We start from the raw sequence: 27,120 nt of genomic DNA, 5'->3' as shown, positions 1-27,120 counted from the left end.
GCAAAAATTTAAGAATTACAAATAAGATGATCCATTTCATTAAAGACAATTTCACCTGACAACCAAAGGCAAAATAGTGAAAAAGGTGGAAAAAAATATATAGTAAGAGCATTAATGTCAGTCATTAAGGCTTTAGTAAATGTAGGTCTTGTCAAACAAACTCTGTTAAAAAAAAAATTCAAGTTTTAGCTGAAAAAAGATTAGCAAGAGAGATCATTTATTTTAGTACTATAGCAGTTAGTACTGTCTGATGAATCAAATAATTTATAATTAGCAGTGGAACATGATGTTCAGACAATCTATTGACAGAATAGTAGATTATGAATGGTGATGGCATGGGGAAATAAAAATCAGAGCTTGTGGATCCTTTGGTCAATTTGGATCTAAAATATCTTCTGATGAATACTAAACGATTCTCCTTCACATATATCCTCTTCATATCTTGCAGAAAACATATAAAATTAAAGATTGCAAACCTTCTCTCAAAGAACAAGAGGACTGTTTTGAGAAGACGCAACTGCAAAAAGGAGGATTGCATTGAAAACTCAGGTATAGTCAGTTCCTTAATTAAGTCTTCACTTTGTTATTATCCTATGTACTTCTTTAAAATTAAGTTATTTTCTGTTACAAAAATGCTTTCATCAAGGAGATGAACTAACTCTGCTCTGTTCATAAGTTATAGCTGCCTAAAAAACTGAGTATAATGTAAGTAGTGTCTGGGACAGGAAAGATTTCAGGATTCCAGCTTGGGACAAGAAAGAGCCAACAATCTGTGTACTTTGGATATGAAATTCAGGAACTATTGAAAGAAGCTAATTTTGGTGTCATCGTCCCCCCCTCCCCCCATAACTTGGGAATGACCACAAATAATAATAAGAACTAAAGTCCTGTAGACAATTTACTTGGAAATATATTTCTGACTAAAGATTAAGAAGAAAACAAAAATGTTTTTGCTTCTAAATTAAGGTTAATAACGTTAAAGTAATCTAAAACAGCTCCTTAAAAGCATTTAAACAAGATTTCAGAATTACGATGAGCTATAAGTTTGTTATTTCAAATTACAGATATCCAAAGGAAGAGAAATTAGCACTAAATTCATTCTGTAAACATCTAGCATGCAGAATCTCTTAGAACACTACTGCAGCACTTCACTGCCAGCTGTAACAGAATCCCATACACTGAATGTTAACAGTAACATCATATTAAAACATTTAAGTATTATAAGCTAAGAAAGCAACATTGTGGCATTGTTTCTGTTTGCATTTCATGTATTTGAAGTTACTTTTATATTTGTCATGACCTCAATAAGTCATGCGACAATTCTGGCAATTAATGTAGCTGTTGGAACATATATGCAATTTCATTTCAGCTGTGGAGTGTATGAGAGGTAAGAGCATACACTTATTACATTTTTAACATAGAAGTTAGTAATAATTAAGTCTAAAAATCCCAGTATAGAAAACTGAAAACAATCTCACCAGATTTCTCCTATGTAAGTGCTTGAACTATTTTTTCAAATGTTATTTTCCTGCTTTTTGCTGTTCTTAGTAGAGTTTTTGAATTATAAAGATTCTCACCTTACTACAGGATCACTTTCCAGTAATTCAGTAAGTCGCTGCAGCTGTTCAGGCTGAATGGATCGTCCCAGCAGGGCTTCAGTGTTAGTGTAGATAAGAAATGCTGACACAGTTCCTAACAAAGTTCCAACACCTAGAGACCCCACGCTGTCATAATATGGGTTTCCTAAACAAGACACCTCAAATTAGTTTGAGAGCATTTCTAAAACATTCCAGATAATTCAGATTTCACACTGAAAGTACTACAGTTTGAGTGTCTTGTTTTGCTTTTTGTTTGTTTTGATTTAGGTATTAGCAGTTATTTACTACCGAGGGACACAAATTTAGAAGAAAAAAAGTTATCTTAAGAAGATCTCAAGTACCTCCTCTCACTCAGCTAGAAAACATCATACTCTCCTTTCTCCTGCAGGACTGATGAGTAGTCTTCAGTTTTTTTGGGTTTCCAGGTATAGACTTAAATTTATGAACATAAAATTCTATAAATTTAAACACAGGTAGTAGCACTACTAAAAGTCTTTGCTCTTTTATCAGTAAAGCAACATTGTTTTATAAAAATAATTATATAGCCATTACTTTGATGGAAGACAGAACAGACCTCCTGCATGATTTTTCCTACCAACTCAAATGCTTGCAATTATTAACCATTCCTGGAATACAGTATTTACTGTATGGATGTTAAACATGTATTTACTGAAATTCAGATTGGTAAAAGGAGTACTGTATTTTTAACTTTCTGAAGGAAACTAGAGATGAAATTAGTTTTTATACAGAAGTCTTTGTTTAAAAAACTTGCAACTAATTCATTGAAAGCCACAAACACAAAAAGATATTTAAAAAAAAAATTAGAAAAAAAGTCAAAGCCTCGAAAGAGGCAAATAACTAATCTTCCATCTAATAAAATTTAACTGTGTAAAGACAGACTTTGAATCAGTTGCCATACAGATCATCCATCTTGCACAACTTGATTTAGCCACAATTGTTCAGGAACAGTTATTAAATAAGAAGATAATGCTAACACCACTATGTAGCAAAAAGAAGGGAAAAACTGCCTCCTTAAATCCTCCCCACATACATGTGGGGCCGCATGCCACCGAATAAGGTAGTTCAAATTATGTAATACCACTAAGTCATTTACATATGTGACTATAATAAACATACTTTTAAAATGTCTTAGCTTGTCCAGTAAAATAGCTCAAAAGGAAACTAGTTCCATTCACATGCAAGTACTCTTTGAGGTTTAATCCCATCAATAACTGACATGAAAAAACAAATTATTTTTATTTTATATATCTTAAATTCAAACTACTGGAAATCAGATCAGAGAACAGCATAAACCTCTGGAAGCCCACACAGTGCAAGTACTGGAAAAGAGCAGAGCTAGATTTAAGTCAACCAATATAAGCCAAATAATCTGTGTTCATATAATGCACATGAAGAATATTCAGCTTGCCTCAGTTTGAGGCAGAATTTCACCTGTTAAGGAAGTCAGACCCATACAGGTAGCAGCTACAGCCACACTCAGAACTGCTGCAGCATCCTCCAGTAACACCACATTGGTACTAGGATCACGACTCTGAACAACTGTGTAAACAAAAAAAATCACATTGCTTTGGAAGTCTTAGCTTTACTACATTGTGCACAGCACTTTATAAGCAATATTAATACTATCAAATTAAAAAAAATAATCCGTAAGTATATAGTTGTAAACTGAAATTTTATGTGTGCTCACACTTCTTGAAAGCATTCATAAGTACAAAGAGCAAACCCTGTGCAAATTATGAAAACAATTATGGAAGCTTCTCCAAAACATTTGAAAAATGTAAAGCAGCATTTATCCAAAAAAATAAAAGTTCTTCAGTAAATATTCAATTAGTGCTACTTAAATCAACAGGTTTTCACCTAATTTGTAAAATGTATTTGTTACTAGAATAGAGAAAATAGATCAATAAAACAAGGGGAATCAGGAAGGAAGAAGAGACAAAAATGTTTCCATTATAAAGCAGCTACTAGTAAATAGATTCTGTTTTAAATAACCACATACCTTACTGCTATAATGACACATACCATATTGATAAAATGACAGACCCTTGGCTCGAGCACTCCTGCGGATTTCATTTATAGCAACAAGAAGAGTAGCTGAAACAACACCAATGTAGTAGTTGAAAATGGTTAGAGGCAAAAAAAAAAAACACAGCTTGTTTTCATTTTGAAAGGGAGGAATCTTTTCTTTCTATTATAGCAATAGATCATGAAGAAAACTGATACTTTGACAAATCAGAAAGTAGCCTTCTTTTCTACATACATTTCCTCATAAAAATCAACAACAGTTACATACACTGATAGTTAAATGCCAAAAAGGCATTCTACATAGGCACTCACATAATGCATTCTTCAACTTCTAATTAGATAAGATTGATAAGGAAAGTTATCCCACTTCTTTTGTTCACCACAATTGTCACCAACAAAGCTTAAAACTTTACTGTTGTGTAAGCAAGGACTAATTGTTACTGTAATTATTCACAGCATACCCTCAGAGATTTAAGAATACTGAAATAAAAATATTTCTTGGAACTACATACCTCCTTCAGATACCAATGACCCTGCTAAAATGCAATATGCCTGTATAGAAGAAAAACAAAAACACCTCTAGGTTACTGTTATATCTATATTTGTACATCACCACAGACTAGCCAAATGCAGCAATTCCAGAACAACATTACACACTATAAACAGAAACAAATGATCCAAAACCAAACAAACAACCACCAATATTTGAATTATGCAATATAATGTAAAATAGAAAAAGGTGAAAAGGGAAGATAAAGGGTTTAAAGAATAGCTAAAATGTAACAAGATTTTTTTGTCTTCAAAACATTGTCATTAAGGATGGTTTAAGTTAATTGTGTTAGGATTCAAACTGACTCAGGAAGTGAATTTCAGATGGTATCATTACTTTCTATTAAGTCAGCAGTATCAAGTACACTGTACAATAAAGTACAATAACGAAACAAGATTAGCTTACCCAGAGAAGAGATTCTATAGGATGAGGGTGGAGTAAACCCATGATCCCGTGATACCAAGAAAGTCCTGCACCCATCATGAAAATGCCCACCCCACTAATCAGGGAAGCAATATAGCGCATGTTTGTGAAACCATACCTAGATGAAAACAAAGAAAATTATTTAGGACAATAAGCTACTGTATCTCTGCAGACGTATCTACAAGTTTTTTCCCTGATTTTTTTCTTTTTTACATGTCTTAGATTATCAAGACTGCATGTCTACTTATGATACAGGTGCTAAATCCAACATAAAACATGAAAAAAACGTATTTGAAAAATAGTATCTAATACATACAAAGAAATCAAGCATTGATATTTATTTCCTTTTTAAATAAACTTTTTACACAGCAGTACTAGCTCTTGTGTGGAGATTAATGTTTTTTGTGGCTATAAAAAAATATATGCAGCTAGCCTACATTTTTGTTTTGGTACTAATGTAAAGAGAAGAAAACTTGCAAAATCTTTGGGTAGTAGAGTTAACTGCAAACCTTCAACATTTGCAGTCTTTATGAGTAGTATTACTTCACCTCTTCCCTCTAAAGTGTACCTTTATTTTTTTTTCTGATATTAACTGCTACTACAAACAGAATATTCCTTCGGTAACATTTAAAAAGCAATAGTTTGAAAGACAAACACTAAGGAAGATGTGAAAAACTTGAGTGGAAGGAGATGCAAATAATATTTTGACAAATTTAAGACAAATTTGAAAAACACATTTTTCAAATTACCTGTAGAGCTCTTAATGAAGATAAATCTTAACTAATTCTGTAAATCAGGCATATAATGAACTATTGCTTGCAGAAATAATAACTTGCCCAAATATGTGAAGCGTAAAGCATTTTAAGAGCAAGGAAATATCATGGAGACTACAGCTTGTAATGTTCATGAAGCTGTAAGAATATAGAATTAAAACCCCTGTTACTAAGATAAAAACAGTACTTTAAGTCAAACACATCTCCTTACAACACAAGTAACTTCTTTGCAGAAAAGCACTTTGTTGAAAATAGCTGACAGGGATGATTTTTTTTAGTTTTATTTAAAAAAAAATGTTGCTGTTCACATGAGCAATATCTACAAAAAAAATCTATTCCTTTAAGTTATCCATTGGAAGAGGCAGATGAGACCAGAATAACTTGAAGGAATAAAGCCAATTAAAATAGTACACATCAAAAAACACACCACAACAAAAATCATGAAATATAACATGCATCAAACCACTGAAGCTAAAACTCCTGCAGTTTAGCAGAAATCAGCATTCTTACTTTTTTCTACCATAAAAGCAGAAACACTGCATTTCTGATCAGTATGAAATGGCACATTTAAAAAGAATAAGTTGATGCACAAAGAACTCATCTTACTCCTATATATGATTACTGAAACCATTATTTACTCCAAAAGCTTACGGATGACTAGGGTCAGGTGTCCTTGCAGACTGACTGATGCCCAAAGCTAACAGTGCCTACATAGGACAAAAAAGAAAAAAAGTTGAAAAAATATTAGAAACATTTGATTTCAACTAAACTTGAAAGACAAATAGAAGTAGAAGCAGTATACTGATTTACACATGCTTTCTTACTGAAATTTTATTAGAGCTGGAATATAATCCTCAACCCTATAATCAATGTATACATATATATACACACACACATATCAACCCAATAACCCTCTCCTCCCCATGAAAATTGTTAATTGTAACTTTCAAGATTTTAGAATTGCGACTACATCTACTACATGTAATCACAACAGTTATCACTGTGTAGTTATAGCACAACATTATATTTTGTACAGTACATGTAATCAAAAGAGTTGTCACTTCTTCATCGTGAAAGAATGTAGTTCTTCAGGAAACAAAACTATTTTAATATACCCCTCTTGAAGAGGAATTACACAGAGCCTACAGTGACGACATATAATTTTGAAGCAATAATCTCATACTGCAGCTTCTTTCACTACTGAACTTAATATTCTCCAAACTGAACAAAAATAATATTTTGAAGGAAGAAAACCCTTGCTATCTAAGTGGAATATCTGGGACCTTTAATTAGGCACGGATTAAAATATTGATGCAGTAAATTATAAACCTAGGTCTCAATTTTGCAAGTACATGCTTTTATTTTAGGAATGTGGTTACATCTAAACATAATAAGAAGTATTAGAATTGACTGAATGCTGTAGGTTTTGCAGTAGGCAAGCTGCTTTGAGGCAGCAAGGCTTCTCCTGTGATTTCCCCAAAAACCACGCTGTTAAATATTTGAAAACAAAACCAGCTTCCCAGTGGAACCTTTAACTTCCACATTTAAAAAACTGAATTGCTTTTCTACTTGTAACTGGTAGAGAATTCCACTATCAAACTTGATTCACCTATACATCAACAAATTTGGACAAATGAAAATTGCATGCTTTAAAGCTGTCTCCCCATAAATTTCCTTAAGTATATTCACTTGAGTTAATAGCAGCATTCTCTTCACTTTACAGCTGGAACATCTGAAAGGTTGTCTAAGACCATTTACAGAAAAAATAAGAAACACACCAGAAGTTCTCAATACAGTCCTTTCAGACCAACAAATGTACGAAGTATAAATGAAGTAGAAAGGCAGCCTCAATTATGTTAAAACGATTGAATTCTGACCTAAGGTTCTGGGCATTCTTCAAATTTAAGGAAACACAAGACAGTTCCAGTTTATAGCAATCACAAGCTACCCAAGGACTCCCTTTGTTTGAACTTCAAGAGGGTTCCAGCCACTCATCTTCAAGTACTTTGTTTGTTTCCAAAGACTTGCTTTATCAAAAACAGAAAAAAGGATTCCCTCTACACTAGGATGAAGTGAGATTTCAAGGTCTCCTGATGTATGTCTCAAGCATGCTAAGGAAAATAGTGGAAAAATCAGCATAAATTTTGTCCCTGCACACCAATGTTACACACCCAGCTCTGAGTCTGCACACCACCTTATCAAAGTAAGTGTGCACTGCATGTAGCCACTAAGGCAATCTAGTAAAAGAAACCATGATGCTCAAATTCTCACCATTCTTTTACCAACAGATGACTAACAAGTCTATTATTCTCTTACCATAACTTGAAATACTCTTACTGTCAGGCAACATTTAAACAAGATAATATAGAGGTGTATTTTGTATGTCATCTTAGTTTCAACTCCTGCTGATGATCCATGAAATAGCTGACTGTAGTTCTACTTACTACAACTCCTCTCTTTCCACTTGCTTCTAAAAACCTTTTATAATCTACGTTCTGACTTGTCTCATTCTTAACCTAATAGAAATTAAAATACATAATTTAGTTTCTGAAGTACCCGGACACACACTCAGTGCCACTTCAAGATGACAAATACATCATTCTTGTCTGGGACAGGCAGGGATCAAGCAGAGAGGAGTGAGCACGTAAACCAAATCACAGGCATTTGGTTCTGACGCTGCTTCCAAAAGATAAGGCTGGTCACATTATGCATATGCATTGTGACAAACAAGGTTAAGGCTATTTCCTAATGTTTGCATCTTTGAGTAATATTTTAACCCATTTAACCTTTTTCAGTGCACTTTCGTCCTGTTAGACAAGGGGAACGTAAGTTGCTACAGAGGTAGGGAACAACGACTTATATGGGGAAAAAACCCCACAGTATCTTGAAATAAAAGAACAGAAGTAACTGGGGAGGGGGACAGAAATAGTGTAGATGTATTACAAACAGAATTACCTCAGCAAAAACACTAGTTAAAAACAGTTTTATATATAGTTACAAATGACTCTTTCTAAACTCTGCATTTAAGGTTTCTAGACTAGGTCAACTATTCTACTGTTAGTTTATAAACTCTTCAAATTACTGACATTAGTATTAGGAATAAAAGAACAGCCACAGGAGCCTGTAGGAATCACTAATAGAAACCACTAGTTTTGGCATCTAAATGTGCAACAGGGTAACAACAGCTTGGCATTCAGATTGTGGAACAGCAGGAAGAGCTCTGCGTTCAGCAGTGTTTCTAAGTAATGTGCATTTCCGACAAAATATGCCTTCATCTGTCTACAGTTAGATAAAAACCGTACATAATAACATTCTGTTTAAAGTGAGATTTGCACTTGTCTCCAGGAAACTGAAAAAGAAAAAAGTATGCGTCCACTACAAGTGCACACAAAAGAGTGCATCTTGCTCCCCCTGCATGCCTGTGTAGCTTGTCACACTCTGGGCAGGCTTTGTAATCTGTATTACTAAAACCACCAATTATTTAATAATTGAGCAACACACATAAACACCCTCTCCCAGGTGTAACTGTTCAGTTAAAAACACTTTAAAGGAACATTAGATTAAATATTAACTTTTTCTTCTTAGACTGTATTACTAAGCAGCACATAAACCATACAAGTCAGTACAAAAAAACAATCACAGGTATTTAACAGGAAGAACAATGTAAGAGACATATTACACAGCTGAATCTGAAAGGCATTTTTAGTAAGAGTTGCTGCTAACAAACTCAGAGTATCTAGGCTTCTTTTCCAGACCAACATCATTTACATTCTATCTTTGAAAAGAAAAAACATTCTGCCATTCACTCAAATCCTTCTAAATAAAATGCTTTCATTTCTCTGGTGTTTGCTATTTAGACATTTATTATAGGCAAACTAATGAACACTAGCAAACTGAATTATTGCTTTCAAATGTATTGTAACTACTATAAGTAATTATTTTGCAAGAATAAAGACAGATACAAGAGCTAACCTAAGCAGCATAGAAAAATACTCACCTGGTTGCATGTGTCTGCTAAAGAATGTATAGCTTCTGAAAACATACTTGCAGAACCCGTGTAAACCCAAGCAAGTAGCTTAAAGAAAAAATTCAACCCATTTCTGAAAACAAAGAGAAGAAATAAGCTAAAGAACACCAGAATTTCAGTCTTTAGTATTTTCAGTAAAAACACAAGCACTATATAATCATGCATTACCTGCCAGCAAGTAGTGAAACTAAACATTAGTTCATTAGAGACCTGTACAGGCAGATAAGGCATACACGTGTTCGGCATGTTTACTGTGCTAAAAAACCTTTCAGCAAGCAAAAAAAGCAAAGATATACAATTATTTTTTCCAAAATCATTAATTTCTAAGCAATCCTGAATAAATTACACTTCCTAAAAGCTACCATTGTTTTCACAAGTCAGAAAGACTAACTGCCTATCTATATATGCATCAAGCTTTTCCCCTCAGTGGAAAAACAGCCTTAATTTCCTTCTGTCTTACTTCAGTCCTTTGCCTCCTATCTAGCCCCTCCTACTACTGGAGTGGAAAGTTTCTCACTCCAATCTCAGCTGGAAAATTCCTAAGAGGAAGACACCAGACGGGAAGATAATGCTGTAAAAAATATCAATGGGGCTTTCTCCACAGAGACGTCCAATGTGCCTTGTCAAGTATTTTTTTAGGTTAAAAATAAGCATTATGTTACGGTGTATACAGAGCAGAGTAACTATTAATGGTAAAATTTAATTAATTACATTCTGATAACAGATGTTCGAAGTATGAATCAGTAGTCTGGTCATTACAGTCACAGCTTATGATCTGATTTCCTTTGTACTATCTTCTCCTCTTTCCCTTTAAATACATTTCAGTTTAGATTATTGTTGATTTTAAAAGTATTCAAATTACATTCTCTTAGAAATGTGTGTATACTCTCAAATGAGAGTATATGAACTTCTTGAAGAGAGAGGTAGCAATCTTTTCTATATCTCTTTCCATGCAAAGACCTGAATATGCTGTACCATATTTGTTTTAGTCTTAGGAGAAAATCTTAACTTTTACCAAAGCCAGGTAAAGTCTGAAAAATGTTTTGAACATCATGCCAAGAAATAAAATTTAAAATCCAAAAACTGCTACTTCTAAAATACACAGCATTTTCCAAAGCAGTTTTGTTTAAAACAACTCTTTGCATTTGCGTTCCAAAATCTGTAAGGCACACATTCACCAACAAAATTAAAAAAGTGTTGTTTTTTGAAGTGTTGAAACAAATATGCAATACATCCTCCTTGTTGCCTGAAGTACTGCCAATTTTAATGTAAAGTCTAAATTTAGTTGGTAACTTTAAAATGTACTGATGCATGGGGAGAATCAGGGTTTCTTTGAAAAAATACACAAATGCAAAAGCAGATCAAAATCACCTATTTAAATCAAGGTTTTTTTGATTTAGCAATTTAAATAACAATTAGAACAAATTCAAATACAACAATCCAGAGAGAACTGTAAACTGGAAAAATTAAAGAGCATTAATACCTCCCATTATACATTTAACATCCTGAATTTGTTTCAAAAATAGCCATGCCAAAACCCTGACAGGCACACAGAGAACAGGAATTACAGGGAATTGAGAAATATATATGGTGAATTGTATCATCATGTGATTGTCCACAGCAGTTTGTCTTATAGCAAAAGCTATCAATCTGATTTACATAACTATTCTTGTCTACCTACATAAAGCATTTATACTTCTGAAGAAAGCATGATAAAAAAGAGTAAAAATTGAAAATCAAAACATTCAGATTCATTACAGATCTACGAAAAAAAGCATTTAGGTTCTAGATTTGAGAACTAACCATATTTCATCATAGCTATTTCCAAACAAGCAGCAACTTGTCATCAAGTATTTGAGAACTGCAAGAGATCAAGAGATACTGTAACTTCTTTAAAAAAGTTCCACAGAAAAACTGTGCAACATCCATACTAGCAGTAACTATATTTTTTAAACTTAGAAATCTTGGAACACTCAGTAAAGTCAGAGGGAAGTTTTCGGTCAAATGAGTTTCATGTTTTTTCCTTAGGCAAAAAGCATGTAGTTTTGTAGGAAAACTTCAAGAGATATTTCTTTCTCAAAATCTTGTTTCTCATCACACACACACAAAAAAATCATTTTTCCCTAAGTTTCTATTTTGCTCTTTTATATTGATATAAGATGCAAATTTTAGCCATTCTGAACTTTCCAGCAATCCTGAGAAAAATTTAACATACCTTTGTCTATTTTGTGCCAGATAGTCACTGGGTTTATTTGTCAGGATTACTAGTTTCATTATGTTTCATTCAAATTGTAAGATGTGTGAAAAGCGGAAACCTCCTAAAACACCCCTTTATCAGTTGAAACACACTGAATAACACCAGAAAAAGGAATAATTTTCTGTTGTTATATAGAAGATTGTTTAAAAGCCTTTCACAAGACAGCAAGGAAAAGAACAACTTTAAATGTCTCCCTCTTCATGTCCTTCAAGATGTAGGGCTTTGCTTTAATAAACTGTTTAGCGTAATCACGTTCAAAAAATTTGCTCTTCTCTAATCAGCGATAAAACATCTCTCACCTCCATATATTGATGAATATACTTACTGAACATCTCTCCCACCAACAATGAATAAACAAATCTATTAATTTGAGTTACACAAAGGTATCTTTAGCTTGAATACACAGACTGTAGTTTCCTTTTCCAGGACAACAAAAAAATCAATGTTTTTTAATAATTGCGTAAACAAAACTTTTCCTTTTTAAACTTACATGCAAATAGCTACCATTACCACTTTCCCTGGTCCCTTGAAAAACATAGCTGCTGTACTGGAGCGTGGCTGTATAAAGAAATAAGAGATTATTAAAACAAGCCACTGAAACAAAATAACCAAATCTTGAAGACCTCACAAAGTATCTACTGAGCAATTTATTAAAATCTTCGCTTTACACAGTATTGCAAAAGTGAAGATACAACTCTTGAAGCCTAATTACATCTGAACGTTTACCCAAACTGCAGTGGCATCTTATACATTACTACATATAGATACATAATCTTATACATTATTACAAATGGATGGCTATAAAAAAGACAAACAACCAACAGAGCCTCCAGCCTCCACCAGAGGCCACTGCAACCATAACAACTGAAGCCAGCTGTGCAGCTGAAAGATTAAGATATCAGTCTACCGTGACAGAGTATCTAGATAATAGTTTGCCTAAGCAAAGAGGAAAGGCCAAAAGTAATGCAAGGTGCAGAGCAAAGTGTTGGTGTGTTTGTTTGGCTAAAGAAATCTATTACAGTTTAAAATCAACAATGTATTTACTACACATTTATGGACTATAGGTAGAATCCAAACGAAGCTGCAATTTTATTAAGAAGGCAATTGACAAAAAAAATTACCAGTTTTTTGAATTACCACCACCACAGTTGGAACTCATTTAAACTGGCAACACATTTACCACTGCATTACAATCAGAGCTACAGCTGGCATATTACAGTTAAAATAAATCTTCTAGTAATATTCAAGTAGTTACACTTATGCAACTGTTTTGTAACATTTTTTTTCCCTTTGAAAGGTGCCAAGTACATCTCAGAGCATTTTTCTTACCAAAATCATTAAAAAATCATTTTTCTTACCAAAATCATTAAAACAACTCTTACCTTAGTATTTCCAAAGAACTCTCTGTATTCCTTCAACAGCCTTTGGTTTCTAAATAAATCTGTAATAAAATATTGTTATCATGAGTATATACTAGTAGCCAGTAGTTTCAGGAATTTCTTTTTTTTTTTTCTCTCCATACAGCAGCTAACTTCTATTAAGAGCAAGATGGTTTTACCAAATAAAAATGTTTTAAAGGGATATCTGTTTGTGAAAAAGTCCTCTCAATATTGTTAATCAGAAATACATATTATGTACTTGCACAAAATGCCAAATATAATTTGCTATGATCCCATACATTGTTTCTATTTTTGCCAACAAAGGATTACATGCAGAGGGAAAAATTCAAAATACACTATTTTGGCTAAGGTTTTTTTTGGCCTTTCAGTTTCCCAGGGTGGGGGTGATGACACCTTTAAAACCAAATTCAGGCATTCTACTGCCCCTACCTCAACCTTTTTTGCCATGATGGGGAGAAGGGAGGATGTTTCATCGCAAGTCTCTTAATTTCAATATTTTTCCTACCCGTGTATGGTGTTCAATAACTTCAAAATAAACACAGGTATGCTACGGAAGAAGATGTAGTCCTACAAAGTTGTACAAAATACTCTGAAACAGCCAGTGGAGTACAAGGATAGTCTGTACAAAAAGGAAGTTACCACTTACAGTATACATTGTATCAGAATGCTATTATGAATAAGTAGGTTTTTTAATGTATCTTTTTTTGTCTGTATTATGCTCAAGAATTATTTTGTTTTACTAGCAGGAAGTTCCAGTTGCAGAACTGGGAGAGAGAGAGAGGGGGAAAAAAGACCTTTAATTTTTAAGTGCATAATTGGAGTAAGTACCTTGAAGAGGTATTACCTCTCCTGAGATTTTAACTGACCAGACAGTCCAAAATCCATTAAAAGCTATACTGATTTGACTGTAGCTGCTATTGATGACAGTAATAATTTCATTTTAAGCACAAGGATGACTTTTGCTTAAGATAATGGGGGGGAGGGTCCCCCCTTCCAAAGCAGAGACAAGCTGAACTCATTTCAGGGGAAAAATAAGTTGTTAAAGGTATTATATTAAGACTTAGATTTATTTGATGCCTTCTGAATATTCTCCAAAACCATTTAAGATATTTATTTTTATCTAAGATGCTCCCATCCCCCAAAAAAACAAAGTATGACTGTAAGCCTCAACTGAATGTATTTTCTTGCTGTATCACAGAATTAATAAATTATAAGATAGTCAATAGATAACAACTCCATAGATAACAATGTGTTATACTATGCTATAAAATCTTTTTCAGTAATTGGCAATTTCAAATTTGTATGTTCTCAGTGAAATAACACACTCACCATCTAGTGATTTCCAGTCATACTTTGTTGTTCACACTTGAATTTGGGGGTTGGTCTGTTCTCCCATGTGCCTGGTGACAGGACAAGAGGGGAACGTGCTAAAATTGCACCAGGGAGGTTTAGGTTGGATATTAGGAAGAACTTCTTTACTGAGAGGGTTGTGAGGCATTGGAATGGGCTGACCAGGGAAGTGGTGGAGTCACCATCCCTGGAGGTCTTTAAAAGATGTTTAGATGTAGGGCTTGGTGATATGGTTTAGTGGAGGACTTGCTGGTGTTAGATCAGAGGTTGGACTCCGTGCTCTTCCAACCTAGATGATTCTGTGATTCTATACTCACTTTCTCTGTACTTGATCTCTTCCTCTTTGCGTCGTTTTCTTTCTCTAGCAAGAGCCTCTGGACTACCCCAAACTTCAAGAGATCTGCACAGAGTAAAAGTACCTTAACAATTGTACCTTAACAAACTTTATGCAAAATACACTTGATAAAACAACAAACCTGTAACTTCTTTAAGGTTTAACTGCATTAAAAATGACTTTCCTGAAAACAGAACGTCATGTTATTCTTTCTGACAAGAAGCCACATATTACTTTGCAGAACAAAAAAATGGGAGAGAGGATGCATGGGACAAGTTTTTCATCTTTGGACACAAGAAACATACCCTCCAGGTTTATATATGCCATGTAATTATTACAAAAATAAGGATATAAAATGTGTTCAGATAAAAAATAGAAAACATTATTGCCCTTTTACATTGTAAACCTGAGTTCTAAAAGTTCTCTCTCATATAATGCATTTTATTAAATAATTCAAACATTTCCTTCAAAAAAATGACCTTACTTTGCCTCTACATCCGATCTCAGGTACACAGTGAAAGTCTCAGTGTCATCATGTGGGCTTCGTCGTTTAATTTTCCTCAGCTGGTCTAAATCACTGAGGAAAGCAGAGAAAGTTTAATGGAAAAAAATGCATATTATTCTAATTCTACTTTTGTATCTGTGTGATCTTCCACAGTTTCATTATTAATTCACAGTACAAAAAAATGAACTTGTTTACTTGAGCCAGGATAGATACAACACATAAAAAAGCAAGCTGTCAATAGGAAGTTATTGAAAACCACTTTGTTTTCCACAGTCAGAAGTGCAAATCATGTCCTCATACTACGAACTATTATACATGGAAGACAGAGCAATAAAACATTTCCAGTGAATGATCTGAATCTAAGTGATTGTATACAAGTACTCGATAAGAAGGCTAACAGATTAACGCTTCTAAATGAATATCAGAAGTCACATGACATGAAGTTAACAAATGCATCCTTAAAAACTGTGCAACTAGGGTAAGCTGCAAAAGGTGGGAGATAAAACTATGTTGGGGAGCCAATAAATTCTCTGTGATGACCTACATATTAGGACATCTAAATTTCATTTAGAAGCATCTTTTTTTTTTTAATTTAAAAACAAACAGGCAAAAAAATACCAACAACAAAGAAAACAGTAGAACATTTCACTTTTAGCCCAACCAATCTAGTCTTAATCTTTTTTCTTTTTTTTTTTTGGTCAATTTAGCAAAACGTTATTACTGCAAAGTATGCTAGTTCATAGAATCACAGAATGGTTTGGGTTGGAGGGGACCTTAAAGCCCACCCAGTTCCAACCCCCTTCCATGGGCAGGGACACCTCCCACCAGGTTATTCAAATCCCCATCCAACCTGGCCCTGAACACCATCCACAGATTCTCTGAGCAACCTGGTCCAGTGCCTCACCACCCTCAAGTGAAGAGTTTTTTCCTAATGTCTAATCCAAATCTACTCTTTCAGTTTAAAACTATTATCCCTTGGTCTATCACTACACTCCCTGATGTCAGCTTTCCTGTAGGCCCTCTTTAGGAAGGGGAAGGCTGCTCTAAAGTCTCCCTGGAGGCTTCTTTTCTCCAGGCTGAACCACCCAAACTCTCTCCATACGAGAGGTGGCCCCCTATGAACCTTTACCAGTAATGGCTTAAAACAGGATTTAAGCATAATGTCAGAGGATTTCCCTTGGTTTGGTAACATATGCTACACATGAAAACTGGGGAAGAACAGTGACAGCAGAAAAAGTTATGAACAAAGTCACAAAGCCTTTAGATTTAATATGGGTCACACACAACATACATCACATCTGACAGACAGCTCAACTGACACTACTCAGTAAGACTTCCTGGCAGGAATGACACATAGTAAAAAGACAGTAACTATGAATCAAGTAAAAATAGTTAGGTTGCAACGAACCAGGTTGTATTTTATCTCAAATTACAGACCTCACGTAACATGAAGTTTCTAGTGATTAGCTGCTCTAGAGGCAGACATTCCCTAGGTAGGTTTATGTTCATATAAATATAGGTAAATTAGTTTAAGAGGCTACTACAGGGGTAACGCAAACTAAGTGCGAGCTCCCAACCACAGTTACACTTAGTAAACAAGAGCCACTTATAACTATGTATACTGCAAAAGCGTTGGGAAAAAGTTGCTGAGCTAAGTCACTCTACAATCATTATTACTTTTGAAACACATACAAACAAATATTCACAATTTCAATTTCAACTTAAATCCATCATACCTGGATTTGAGACAAAACTCATTTATTGCTCTGACTCCAGTGATGAAGTTATTCTGCGTGTATTTTGGTCCATACTCTCTTTTTTTAAGGACTGCTTTCACTTAAAAACAGAAATAGATGAACAAGTCAGTCACTGACAGAGACCGAAGTAGAAATTCCAAAGAGGTAATTCAGGCTGACAACAAATTGTGATGGCTCTAAGTGGATTTCTGAAAAACACTGTTGTCAGTGAGGTGGAAAACTTTCAAGAAGAGACAGAAATGCTCACAACTGTGTAAGTGCATAACAGTAGAATGATTCTACCTCCAAAAATGCTACCTGCAGTGTTGTAGTTCAAGGCCCTCAAACATCCCACATACTTAACTGTCACCTATGCATCCAACTTTAATATCAGGGATGGGCTTTGGCTGTTAAGACAGCATTCAATTATGGCAGTTTGAAAAGCTTTGCTCTGGCAAATTAAATGACAAAGTACACTACTTCTTTTTTCGCCTACTATTTACTTGCAGAGGTTGGAATTGGTTAAGGTTTTTAATCTTGTAGACCACAGAGAAAACTCAGATGGTTGCATGTGTCATTTTGCTCAGCTATTACTGTCAAAATTAACACACTTAATATTAGATGCTTTTAACAATTAAGATGTATATTCTTCATTTATAATTCTTTGCATGTGCAGAATACATACTGCATCATATTTTCATGCCTAAGAAAGGATACCACAGCTATTCAGAAATAGATAATAAACTCTGAAATAAGTGGAATTTTAAATTTATGCCTTTAGTTCCTGCATGTCTTTAGGTACGTATATATCTTTGTCTTATCTTCAAAAGAAAATCACTATATGCTTATTTCTGTTAAAAATGTTAGGCACATTGCAAGAAGAGTTACAGCTGCTGAAAGATACAGCATAAAGAACACATCTAAAAACAAAGATATGAAACTTTGCCAGTAAGAAGGCTTATGAACACATGAATTTCTTGTGTATCACAGCATCTCAGCCAATATTTTCTACAGCTAGTCCAAAACTTCTCATGAAGTCATAGAATACTTACAGCATCTAAATACTAAGAAAAAAAATCCCACAATTTCACATTTTCTTATTTCCGTGCTTTGAAAGCTTAAAGGCAAAATATATTGCTTGACACTTAACAATTTGCTAACTATGTAGATACCAATATTTACCATAATGATCTGGTTTTTGTCATCCAGTTTGAGTTGTGAACAATTGTGTTAAAGTACTTGAGTAATCACATTCATCACAGGATGCTCCTGAGCAAAGATGACATCAAACTAGAGATTTCATAAAAAGGTCCACTATTTACTACGTTTAAAACTGGATGAACACTTTTTTTTAAACAGGAAGAATGCTTTCCACCCTTTCTGATTTAAAATGCGGATATACACCCAAAGTATTAAACTTAATATAAAATAATTTGTGGATTTATCAAACACTAATGCACCTTGCAGAAACACAAGTAAGTTTCACTAAAATAAAACACTATGCAACAGCGTTACAATGGTTATAACCCAACAATCCTACCCCTTAGTTCAAATAACTGCCTAAAATTGATGACAAAAGCGAGAAAAGGAAAAATCAGCTTGGTATTTTCAATTGAAGGACAAAGTCCAATAAAAGATGATGTATAAACAACATTATAAATAGCACAGAGTTTTTAAGATTAGTGTTCCTTTAAGAATAAGTTTCTATGTCACAGCAGCATCTGAAGACTTCCACTTCACAGACAGAATCAAGATCTTTAACATAATCATTCTTGGTTGTGAGTACAGAGACAAAACCCCCTTCTCACCAAAATATACATACATAAAATATATAAATTTCACAGTCTTACTCTAATTTCTCCTGTCCACCTTGTATGTTCCCCCTGCCTTCATGCACTAAGTGACAATAAACCCAAAGAAATTAACATAAGGGATGCAGACAAAAATGTGTGGAGAATAGGAGACACTGACCTCACCTTGTTAGTGAGGAGTATGGGGATTTGATGTTTCTTTAAGCTACAGAAAAGGCAGGAAGGAATTCTGATAGAAGTTATTGCACACTAAGTTCCAGTTCAAAGAGATTTATTTTAAAGGAGTTTAAAGAGGAATGGCAATTTCTGTTTTGATAAAGTTCCTTCCATTCATAGGAGGCTAGGATTGATCAAAAGGAAAAGAACTTATAGCTTAACTCTCATAATAGCATAAAAAAAAAAATAAAGAAAGATAAGAGTGAAATCAAGCATGATAAATTAACAACATGAAAGTAAGATATGGTCTTGTTTAAAAACCTAAGTGTTTAAAAAACGAAAACCTGTATTTATTACAGGCACAAACAGGGACACTACAGGACCCAGATTAGGCTGTTCATGTGGACAAAACATATTTAGAAACAACACTGATTAGATTAACTCAGCAATAAGAAGGAACAGAGGAAGACTTAGAACAAGGACTAGGGGAAGCTCTTTTGACTACTTGTCAACAGCAACGAAGTTTTGATACATAAGGTATTTCTTTACCTTTTACTTGGATTGGGTCTTTAAGGAAAGATTGCTTTTGATCTGCATTGCTGGTACCTTGTCCTGTAAAATAAAAATAAAGCTCATGGTAAATATGGAAAAACCTTTTCTTTTTAGTAAAGAGTTTCTTTGATGTAAGAATACAGCTTAATATTGCTTTCCATGATGATACAAAAAAACCTGCCGGATTTCCAACATTTAAAACACTTAAAATATGAAATATGAATAGTAAAAAAATAAGTAACAACAAAAGACATTTAATATAGTACTGAAATTTCTAGCAGCTTCAAAAGCAGTCCAAACACGCAATCTATAACAAAACATAAATTGAATTTTTAAACTATTTTAACAGTGTACTTATAATTTGGGGCAAATTTTATGCAAAATTTAGACTAGTAAACAGAAAGAATTCTACACAGCTTATGACTGCTCATCAGCCAAGTCTCATAGAGCTTTCAAGCTGCTATTCAATTTTAAGGGACTGAAACTATTTAACTTACAGAAATTCACTCTTTAAAATAAAGAATATTTAAACTAGAACCCACAACTCTTATGTCACAAATTTGAGTTATATTTAGCACAAAGTATTTTTGCTTTGGAAATTTGACAATATGACTCTAGAAGAATTCAATAAAATATAACTTACAATACTGTGAAGTGAATCTTACTATCTGAAAATTAATAAATTTTGGTAATTTATTTTAAGGCCATAATTTGGTAAAAAGTGGTATTTGGTAATTTAGTTTAAAGTGAAAAATTTAAGTAGAAACTAGAAGTACTACAGGATAGTTTAGACAAATATTGCATCTTTTCTCATGCATTTCAACAAAGATTTCAGAATAAAAACCATATGATATTAATACCTTGAACCAACAAACACCTTCTTTTGTGCCCTAACACTACAGGTTGGCCACATATCAACAGTCATCAACAAAATTAGAAGGGATGTTAAAAAAAAATGAAGATTTTTTCTAAGCAGGTTAGCATTAATTAACGAGCTAGCTTAACATGATACTCAAATTGTGCAAAGGTCAGATATTCTTCAAGCTTGGACTTCATAACTGTCTTTTCATCAGGCAATTAGTTACTGCCCTTACAGCAACTGAGGAGTATGGCTAAGAGCAATCCAAGTATATTTTCTTAGGAAACTATGGGTAAGGAAAACACTTTCAAATGTACAAAGCTGATCTTATTACACAAGAAATAACATTTCATCCCCTATATGAAGCATGGATACAACTCTATGTATCCCAAAACAAGCCTCAAAGCAATTATCCGTCTACACATAATATCTCCACGAGGCAGTTCCAGGTGCACTTGCCAGCCCCCAACCTTCAGGAAAAAGGGAGTTGTTGAGGTGGCCACTTGGTGCAGTTCCACTTAGCATGATTTAAGGCCACAAGACCAAAAGGACAGTATCTCTCTTCCAGCCATTACAGAGACAGCGAGCAGGATCAGCTTGAGGATCCGTCTGAACCCCAGCTCCAAAAAACAAGAACGCAATTCATTTTTTAATAAAGCAAGCCTAAACATTATTAATGTCAACACAAGAGGGGGAGTAATCAGATAGGGATGGGAGATGATGGGAACAGTCCCTCAGACAACAGTCACCAATTATACAAGTTTAGAGCAATCACAAAAGCAACGTCACCAGACTATTTTCACATGTCCGAACTTCAAGAACACTAGAAGCTGCACATTAAAAACCCAGGAAAAAAAAAAAAAAAAAAAAAAACAACAACTAGAACCGACTCTACGGCCTTTCGTGGCATCTAGGCAGGTATCTTCTGCAAGATTCTCACCCTATAGCATTCACCTGCAGCTTAAGACTTTCCAAGAAACATAAATGGTCTGAGGTACTGTCCTTTTCTAAAATCCAATTATAATCTTCAGAAACCATATCTAGTTTGCTACACTTTGAGCAACATCCAAGATCTGTTGTACTTCCAAACATAAGAAAAATAATACTTTTTGCTGACCATACTTCCTAGCTTTTAAAGACTAGCTTTTTAAAGACTGCTGCGGAGCCTCAGGAATTTACAAGTTACTAAAGTTAGAACTTAGAACTGCCAACATGACAACTAAAGAGAATAAAATGTTATTGAATAAACCACTTAGCTTTAGACAAAAGCACACAGAGAGCAAGCTTTTGTTTTAAAAAGCATTTGTAATCGCTTGAGCATGCTAGTCTTTCAAAGATGCATCTGTGCAGTCCTACACTCAATAAACACAAAAAATAGGGGATGCTAGGAGGGAGCAAGGACAAGACAGTTCTGCATTTCTTAAACACCTAACTCGCACAAGATTGACAAGAAAACAGGATTGGCACCAAGTAGGGTCAGAAGTTATGTCCATTATATCAGGTGTTTAATGTGAATGCTGCAGGTGTGACAGCCATCACATCAGAAAGCTCCAGCAGAAGTAACAGCTCAACCTTCTTTCAGCAGTCACCTAAAGCCTGATCCAGAGAAGTCACAGTACTCAGTATTCATCCTAATTCAATCTTTATCACTAGTTCATTTAACACAACAAACCTGCAATAGTACGACAAAAATTCAAGTAAGCAAGGAAAGCAGCAAAAGAAAAGGGATGCATTCCCTTTATCCCTTATACAATCTAATACCTGCTGACATCAACACGTTTTTATCATCACAACTAAGTTTGATTAACTCTAAACCTAAATCCTCGGGAATCCTATGGAATAACAAAGGAATACATTTCAGAATTCTTTAGTGCCTTTGAAATTAATATACAGATGCCAAGAAGCAAAAAGTACTAAGAATTCTGCAGCTGTAATGTCACACAGTGGAATTAAAGAAGTATCAGTTGTGACATACACATTTTATTTTATTTTTTAACATTTATACAAAAGTTTTCTTTATTTTAGTCCAGTATTACCTGTTCCGACTTTGTTCACAGTTTCTTCAGAGGTTGGTACATTTTTATCTTCTGATCCAAGATCTTTTTTCTGACCACTGGAGGTATAAACTCTCACTTGACTCATCAACTGCACAGGCAGACGATTGCATGCTAAAATACATGGCAGACTCACGCTTTTCATTGAAGCTTGCCATCCTAACAGGAGGAAGGAAAATAAGACTTTTCAGACAACCATTTTGAAACGAAAATGGAAGGAAAGTGGCCCAGAAACACCAGCACAGGTCATAGAAAGTCAGTGTTTAAGTACTGACCTGTGCTTATTTTAGCTCTGTTTAGGATTTACAAAACAGATGCACAAACACAGTACATTTCTGTTACCTCCTTTTAAACATCCACTTTTAAAATCCCATCTAATGCCATTTTTTCCCCCTTTATACAACCTCCTACATACCTCTAGATGATCTTAAGAACAAAAAAAATACTAAGCTATTTGATTAAGATTGGTTTACTGATATACATGTATTCAGTACTCTTCTAGTCATACTGCCTCAAGATCTTCAAATAAAACCATTAGTGAACAAACACAAACCACTACAAAACTATTAGCCAGTGTTGCTGTTTCATTTCACTGTGTACACTGTACAAACTGTTACCTATTAACAAAACGTGTAACATACACGGTTCAATTTCAGAGCACCTGCTAAAGAAGTTACCCTCAAAGGTGTGTTATGTTGTACAAAACCCTTTAATGAAGAACAATGCAAAATTCTATTGTCTTTACAACAGACTAGATTACAATATAAGCGAGCAAAAAGTCAAATGGGAGGTCACTCTGGGGAGGTAGTTTTAATTTTAAAAGACAGGCCAAAAGCGGAGTTGGATGCCCTACAGACCAACCTGTGCTAGCAAGCAGCTTGCTTTGGGCAGTACAAAGCTTCACCAGACACTCAGTGTAACTCCTCCAACCTGATGTGCCACAGGCAAACTATTTGCTTTGGAAAGCACGCATTAAAAGAAATTAAATATATATATATATATATATATCAAGCAATGCTGGTAAATCAAGTCATACAAAGTATGACTAATCATGCATGAATAACGCACTACTCAACAAAATAACTACGTTTCTGATAACTGTGGATCCCACGAAGGTACAAAGAACTTTCCTTTTACTTTTATCCTTTATATTGTGGCACCTACATGTGTGCAGGCACTGACTTGAACCTTCCAGAAAAATAATTTCACTTTAAAAAAAAAAGTCAAATAAGCTCTTATGAATGCTAAACTGTTGCCAATGTGGCAAAAGCCCAGCCAGCCACCTGGGTGCCGCTCAGGGAGCTCGCTGATGATGACTGAGGAAGGAAAGGCTGCGGGGAGCACCTGCCACGACGCTGCTCCCGAAGCTTTGGTGCCAACGGAGCACTTCGTTAAAGGAAGGTTATCAGCACGTTTAGCTGACGGTTTTCCCATTACTCTACACAAGTAGAAGAAACAAATAAGGAAAAAAAAAATAGTGCTGCGATGCAATCTAAGTGCCTTTACGAGATCTGAGCAGGATTTTAATGTCAGGGGCTCCGTGGCCTGCAGGACAGGCAGGGCCCGCTTCACAGACCCCACAGACCCCACAGAGCAGGGCTTTATTTCACCTAACTCCTACAGATTTGGCCTCCCACCCCTCAACCCAGGCCTGACGGGGGGGGGCAGGAGGCCGAGGCAGGACGCGACGCTCCCACCGCGGCAGCCCCGGAGCGCTGCGGGGGGGCTCGGCCCGGGCCGGGCAGGGTCCCCCGGGGCCGGTCGGGGCCCGCCCGTGCGGCACTCACCGTGGCAGGCTCGGCGGAGCGGCGCCGCCTGGCCCCGCAGGTAGAGCCCGTAGAGGCTGCGGCAGCCCCGCCGCTGGGCGGCCAGCGCCGGCATCATGGCGGCGAGCTCGGGCGGAGCGCGGCCGCTCCCCGCCGCACGCCAGCGGCCGCACAACGGCCGGCGATTCGCATCGGAGACACCGGCGGCGGCGGGCTCCCTCCCGTCCTTCGCCTCCTTCCCCTCTTCCTCTCCCTCCGCAGCCCGGGCGGACGTGCGGCGGGGCCCGGGGCCGCCGCTGACTCACCCGGCGCCCCCGCCGCGCCTGCGCCGAGCCGCCGCCGGCCTCCCCTCAGCGCCCGGCCCGGCCTCCCCTCAGCGCCGCGCTTCTCCCCCGCGGGGTTTGGCCCTTTTGGCCCCCCAAAAAAGCCCTCGGGGTGCTGCTGGCCGAGGGGCTGAGCGGTGCTGAGGTGGTCGGGGGTGCGGGCCGGGGCTGAATGGCACCCCGGGGGCGCCCCGTCCTCCCCTCATAGGGAAGAGATAACAGGGGAGCGTGCGGGACGTGCGGTGGGTTTGTTTGCAGACACCACGTTAAACACGCCTGCTGAAGCTGCTGACAGGAGTTCCCTGTGAAGTTTGCAGCATTTCTGTGCGAAAACCCTCATCTCTACCCCGAGCGCTGTCTTAAAACACACCTCCCGGGTCGATGCTAATAAAGCATAATCTCATAAAAAACCCTGTTTCTTTCCCCAAAAAGAGGGCCCAGCGGCTGAGCGGGCGGCAGGTGGTGACGGTGTCTGCCTGCGCCGCCTCCTGCTGCTGCTCGCAGCCGGATTTTGGCTCCGGAGCCGTGAAAGTTCCCAATGTAAGCATACAATTAGTCTCACCGGCACCACGCTACTCTCATAAACAGCGTTTTGGCAACTTGAAGATTTTCCAGGATAGCTTAGGCAATCGCCTACATGACTCTGACAAACTGGCCCCGACTGCCTTGTCTTCATTTGCACGCCGGGAGGAACATGGAAACTCACCAGGAGTTAGTCAGCTTGGCAGGGAGCTTTGGTAAATAATGTATCCGATAATCCACAAAGAATTTGACCACTTTGGAGAATTATTATGATGCCTGTCTTTAACGTACTCAATTAGATTTCCAACTAGATTTACTAGCACATAACTTCTTTAGCAGTCAAAAAGTGATTGGTATTGCCAACGTACGTTTACCTATAAACTCAGTGGAGGCAGATTGAAGTAAAATACTTATGAAATAATTAACTTAACACCCATCCTCCCAATAGCCCAATCACAGCCATACCAGGTGAATCAGGACCAACAGATGCTGTATCATTACCTACCAGATGTACAGCAATTGAGTTAAACACTAAATTAACTGCAAATTGTAAAGTTACAAAGGTGGAGTCATTTCACCAATTTAGGTTGTATGCTACATTCAGCCAATGCATGGTTTGCTGGCTGCTTGTTATTTTGGCAAGAGCCTAACAAAAAAAAATAATAATAATTAAAATCCTTGGTTTTTAAATTCCTACCATAGGTGTTATAAATATGGATCATGAAGAAAAACAAAGCTAGAATAGCATAGACAATAGATACTACTGGTATGGAAGTCAACCAGAATTTACATGATCAAGGGCTCCAAGTGAACTGAACCTACACTGATGAAGGCTGAAACCTGTACAAGTCAACAACCAAAACATCAATAACAGCCTGATCAGCATGGGATAACCAAATACATAAAGCAACTGATACTGAATTGCCATGTCTCAGTGTATTCCTACGGCATCCCAAGACAGAATCCCAAATCCTTATTTATAACATCATGATCATTAGTTGCCAGTCACAAGCAGTGAGTGGAAGAACCCTCCAAGTAATAGAGAACTGTTTACATGTTTTAGTACATCTAAACTGTATTAAATAAGTTTTCACCTACGACAAAAGACTAGATACAGCCATAGTGAATGGGTAAGATATTGGTTCTCACTGAGGGGCAACACTTACTTTCAACAGTCAGAACTGCATCCTAAGGTTTCTACAGAGAGTAACAGTTATTCAGTAGCTATTTTAAGCCCTCATGCTATGAAATCAAGCCAGTATTAAAAAAAAAAAAAGCCACTAATTCATGTTTGATTTTCTACATTTTGAACTGATAAAAAAAGTATTTAAAATCTCCTCAGAGATTCCCATTATGAGAGGGGAAAGCAGAAGGCAGATCATTTCCCTTAATAATCCCTTACAGGATTTTCCATTCATTAAGTGATGCTGCAGAGCAGTTGTATATTAGTGAATCTGACAGAGGCCACTGAGCCATCGGAGAACTCCTCTTTCAAGGTTATATGCTGCTTATATGCTGCATCAATGCCTTCTGAGCACCTGGCAAAGGGACAGAGCAGATACCAGCTGCACCACACAGCCACCTGGAAATACCTGTGGAGGCAGTTGGGGCCAATCCTGCCCAGCAGCGCCACTGATGAGGATGTTTACCCTTCTCCCTTAGCTGATGTAACTATCACATGAAGATTTTGATATATTGCTCATTGAATGAGGAAGGCTGGCTACCATAAAAGGGTCATTTCCTGAGTGTTTTTTTTTTTTTTTGGCAGAAAAAGCTTTTTTAAAAAAGAAAAACACCATAATATTAGAACTGTGTTGAATAAAGCGTGTTACCTTTTCAGTAAAGACTTCTAAGGATTTTAAGTTGCTTTATAGTATTACAAAGTCATTCACAAAGTACAGGGACTGCATAGTCAAACCCTTTTAAGACTTAGAACCCAATGAGAAGCTTGCAAAATTTAGCTGTAAGCAACTTTAAATAAAGGCAGATGAGTGAACTGAAATACAGACCTTGGGAACCTACTTCTTCTGCATTCCTGTTTGTTTAAAAGAAGTTGATAAGTGACTGAATTACTGAAG

The 27,120-nt window shown here is 36.3% G+C and overlaps 1 protein-coding gene across 2 annotated transcripts in view; it reads right to left on the bottom strand.

The window, feature by feature from the left end:
- Positions 1–25,102, bottom strand: part of SLC30A9 (solute carrier family 30 member 9) — a 38,289-nt gene extending 13,187 nt beyond the window's left edge. Inside the window, exons 1-15 of one of the 2 annotated variants that reach the window (XM_068680218.1) lie at positions 25,083–25,102; positions 22,414–22,590; positions 19,516–19,578; positions 17,000–17,099; positions 15,243–15,335; positions 14,742–14,824; positions 13,057–13,115; positions 12,165–12,232; positions 9,388–9,490; positions 6,042–6,097; positions 4,600–4,735; positions 4,157–4,196; positions 3,642–3,713; positions 3,051–3,158; positions 1,578–1,743 (exon numbers count right to left, since the gene is read on the bottom strand). In XM_068680218.1, the coding sequence (XP_068536319.1) occupies positions 1,578–1,743; positions 3,051–3,158; positions 3,642–3,713; positions 4,157–4,196; positions 4,600–4,735; positions 6,042–6,097; positions 9,388–9,490; positions 12,165–12,232; positions 13,057–13,115; positions 14,742–14,824; positions 15,243–15,335; positions 17,000–17,099; positions 19,516–19,578; positions 22,414–22,576 (1,310 nt within the window). In that variant the 5' untranslated portion in view covers positions 22,577–22,590; positions 25,083–25,102. Of the gene's footprint in view, positions 1–1,577; positions 1,744–3,050; positions 3,159–3,641; positions 3,714–4,156; positions 4,197–4,599; positions 4,736–6,041; positions 6,098–9,387; positions 9,491–12,164; positions 12,233–13,056; positions 13,116–14,741; positions 14,825–15,242; positions 15,336–16,999; positions 17,100–19,515; positions 19,579–22,413; positions 22,591–24,218; positions 24,532–25,082 lie in introns of those variants that run through there. The other variant, XM_068680217.1, reaches the window with a different exon arrangement.
- Positions 25,103–27,120: the final 2,018 nt, after the last annotated feature.

The sequence above is a fragment of the Anas acuta genome, chromosome 4 (genome assembly GCF_963932015.1).
Source record: "Anas acuta chromosome 4, bAnaAcu1.1, whole genome shotgun sequence".
NCBI classification, from domain to species: domain Eukaryota; kingdom Metazoa; phylum Chordata; class Aves; order Anseriformes; family Anatidae; genus Anas; species Anas acuta.
The sequence above is the reverse complement of the archived record's forward strand: the minus strand, read 5'-3'. Positions and strand labels throughout refer to the sequence as shown.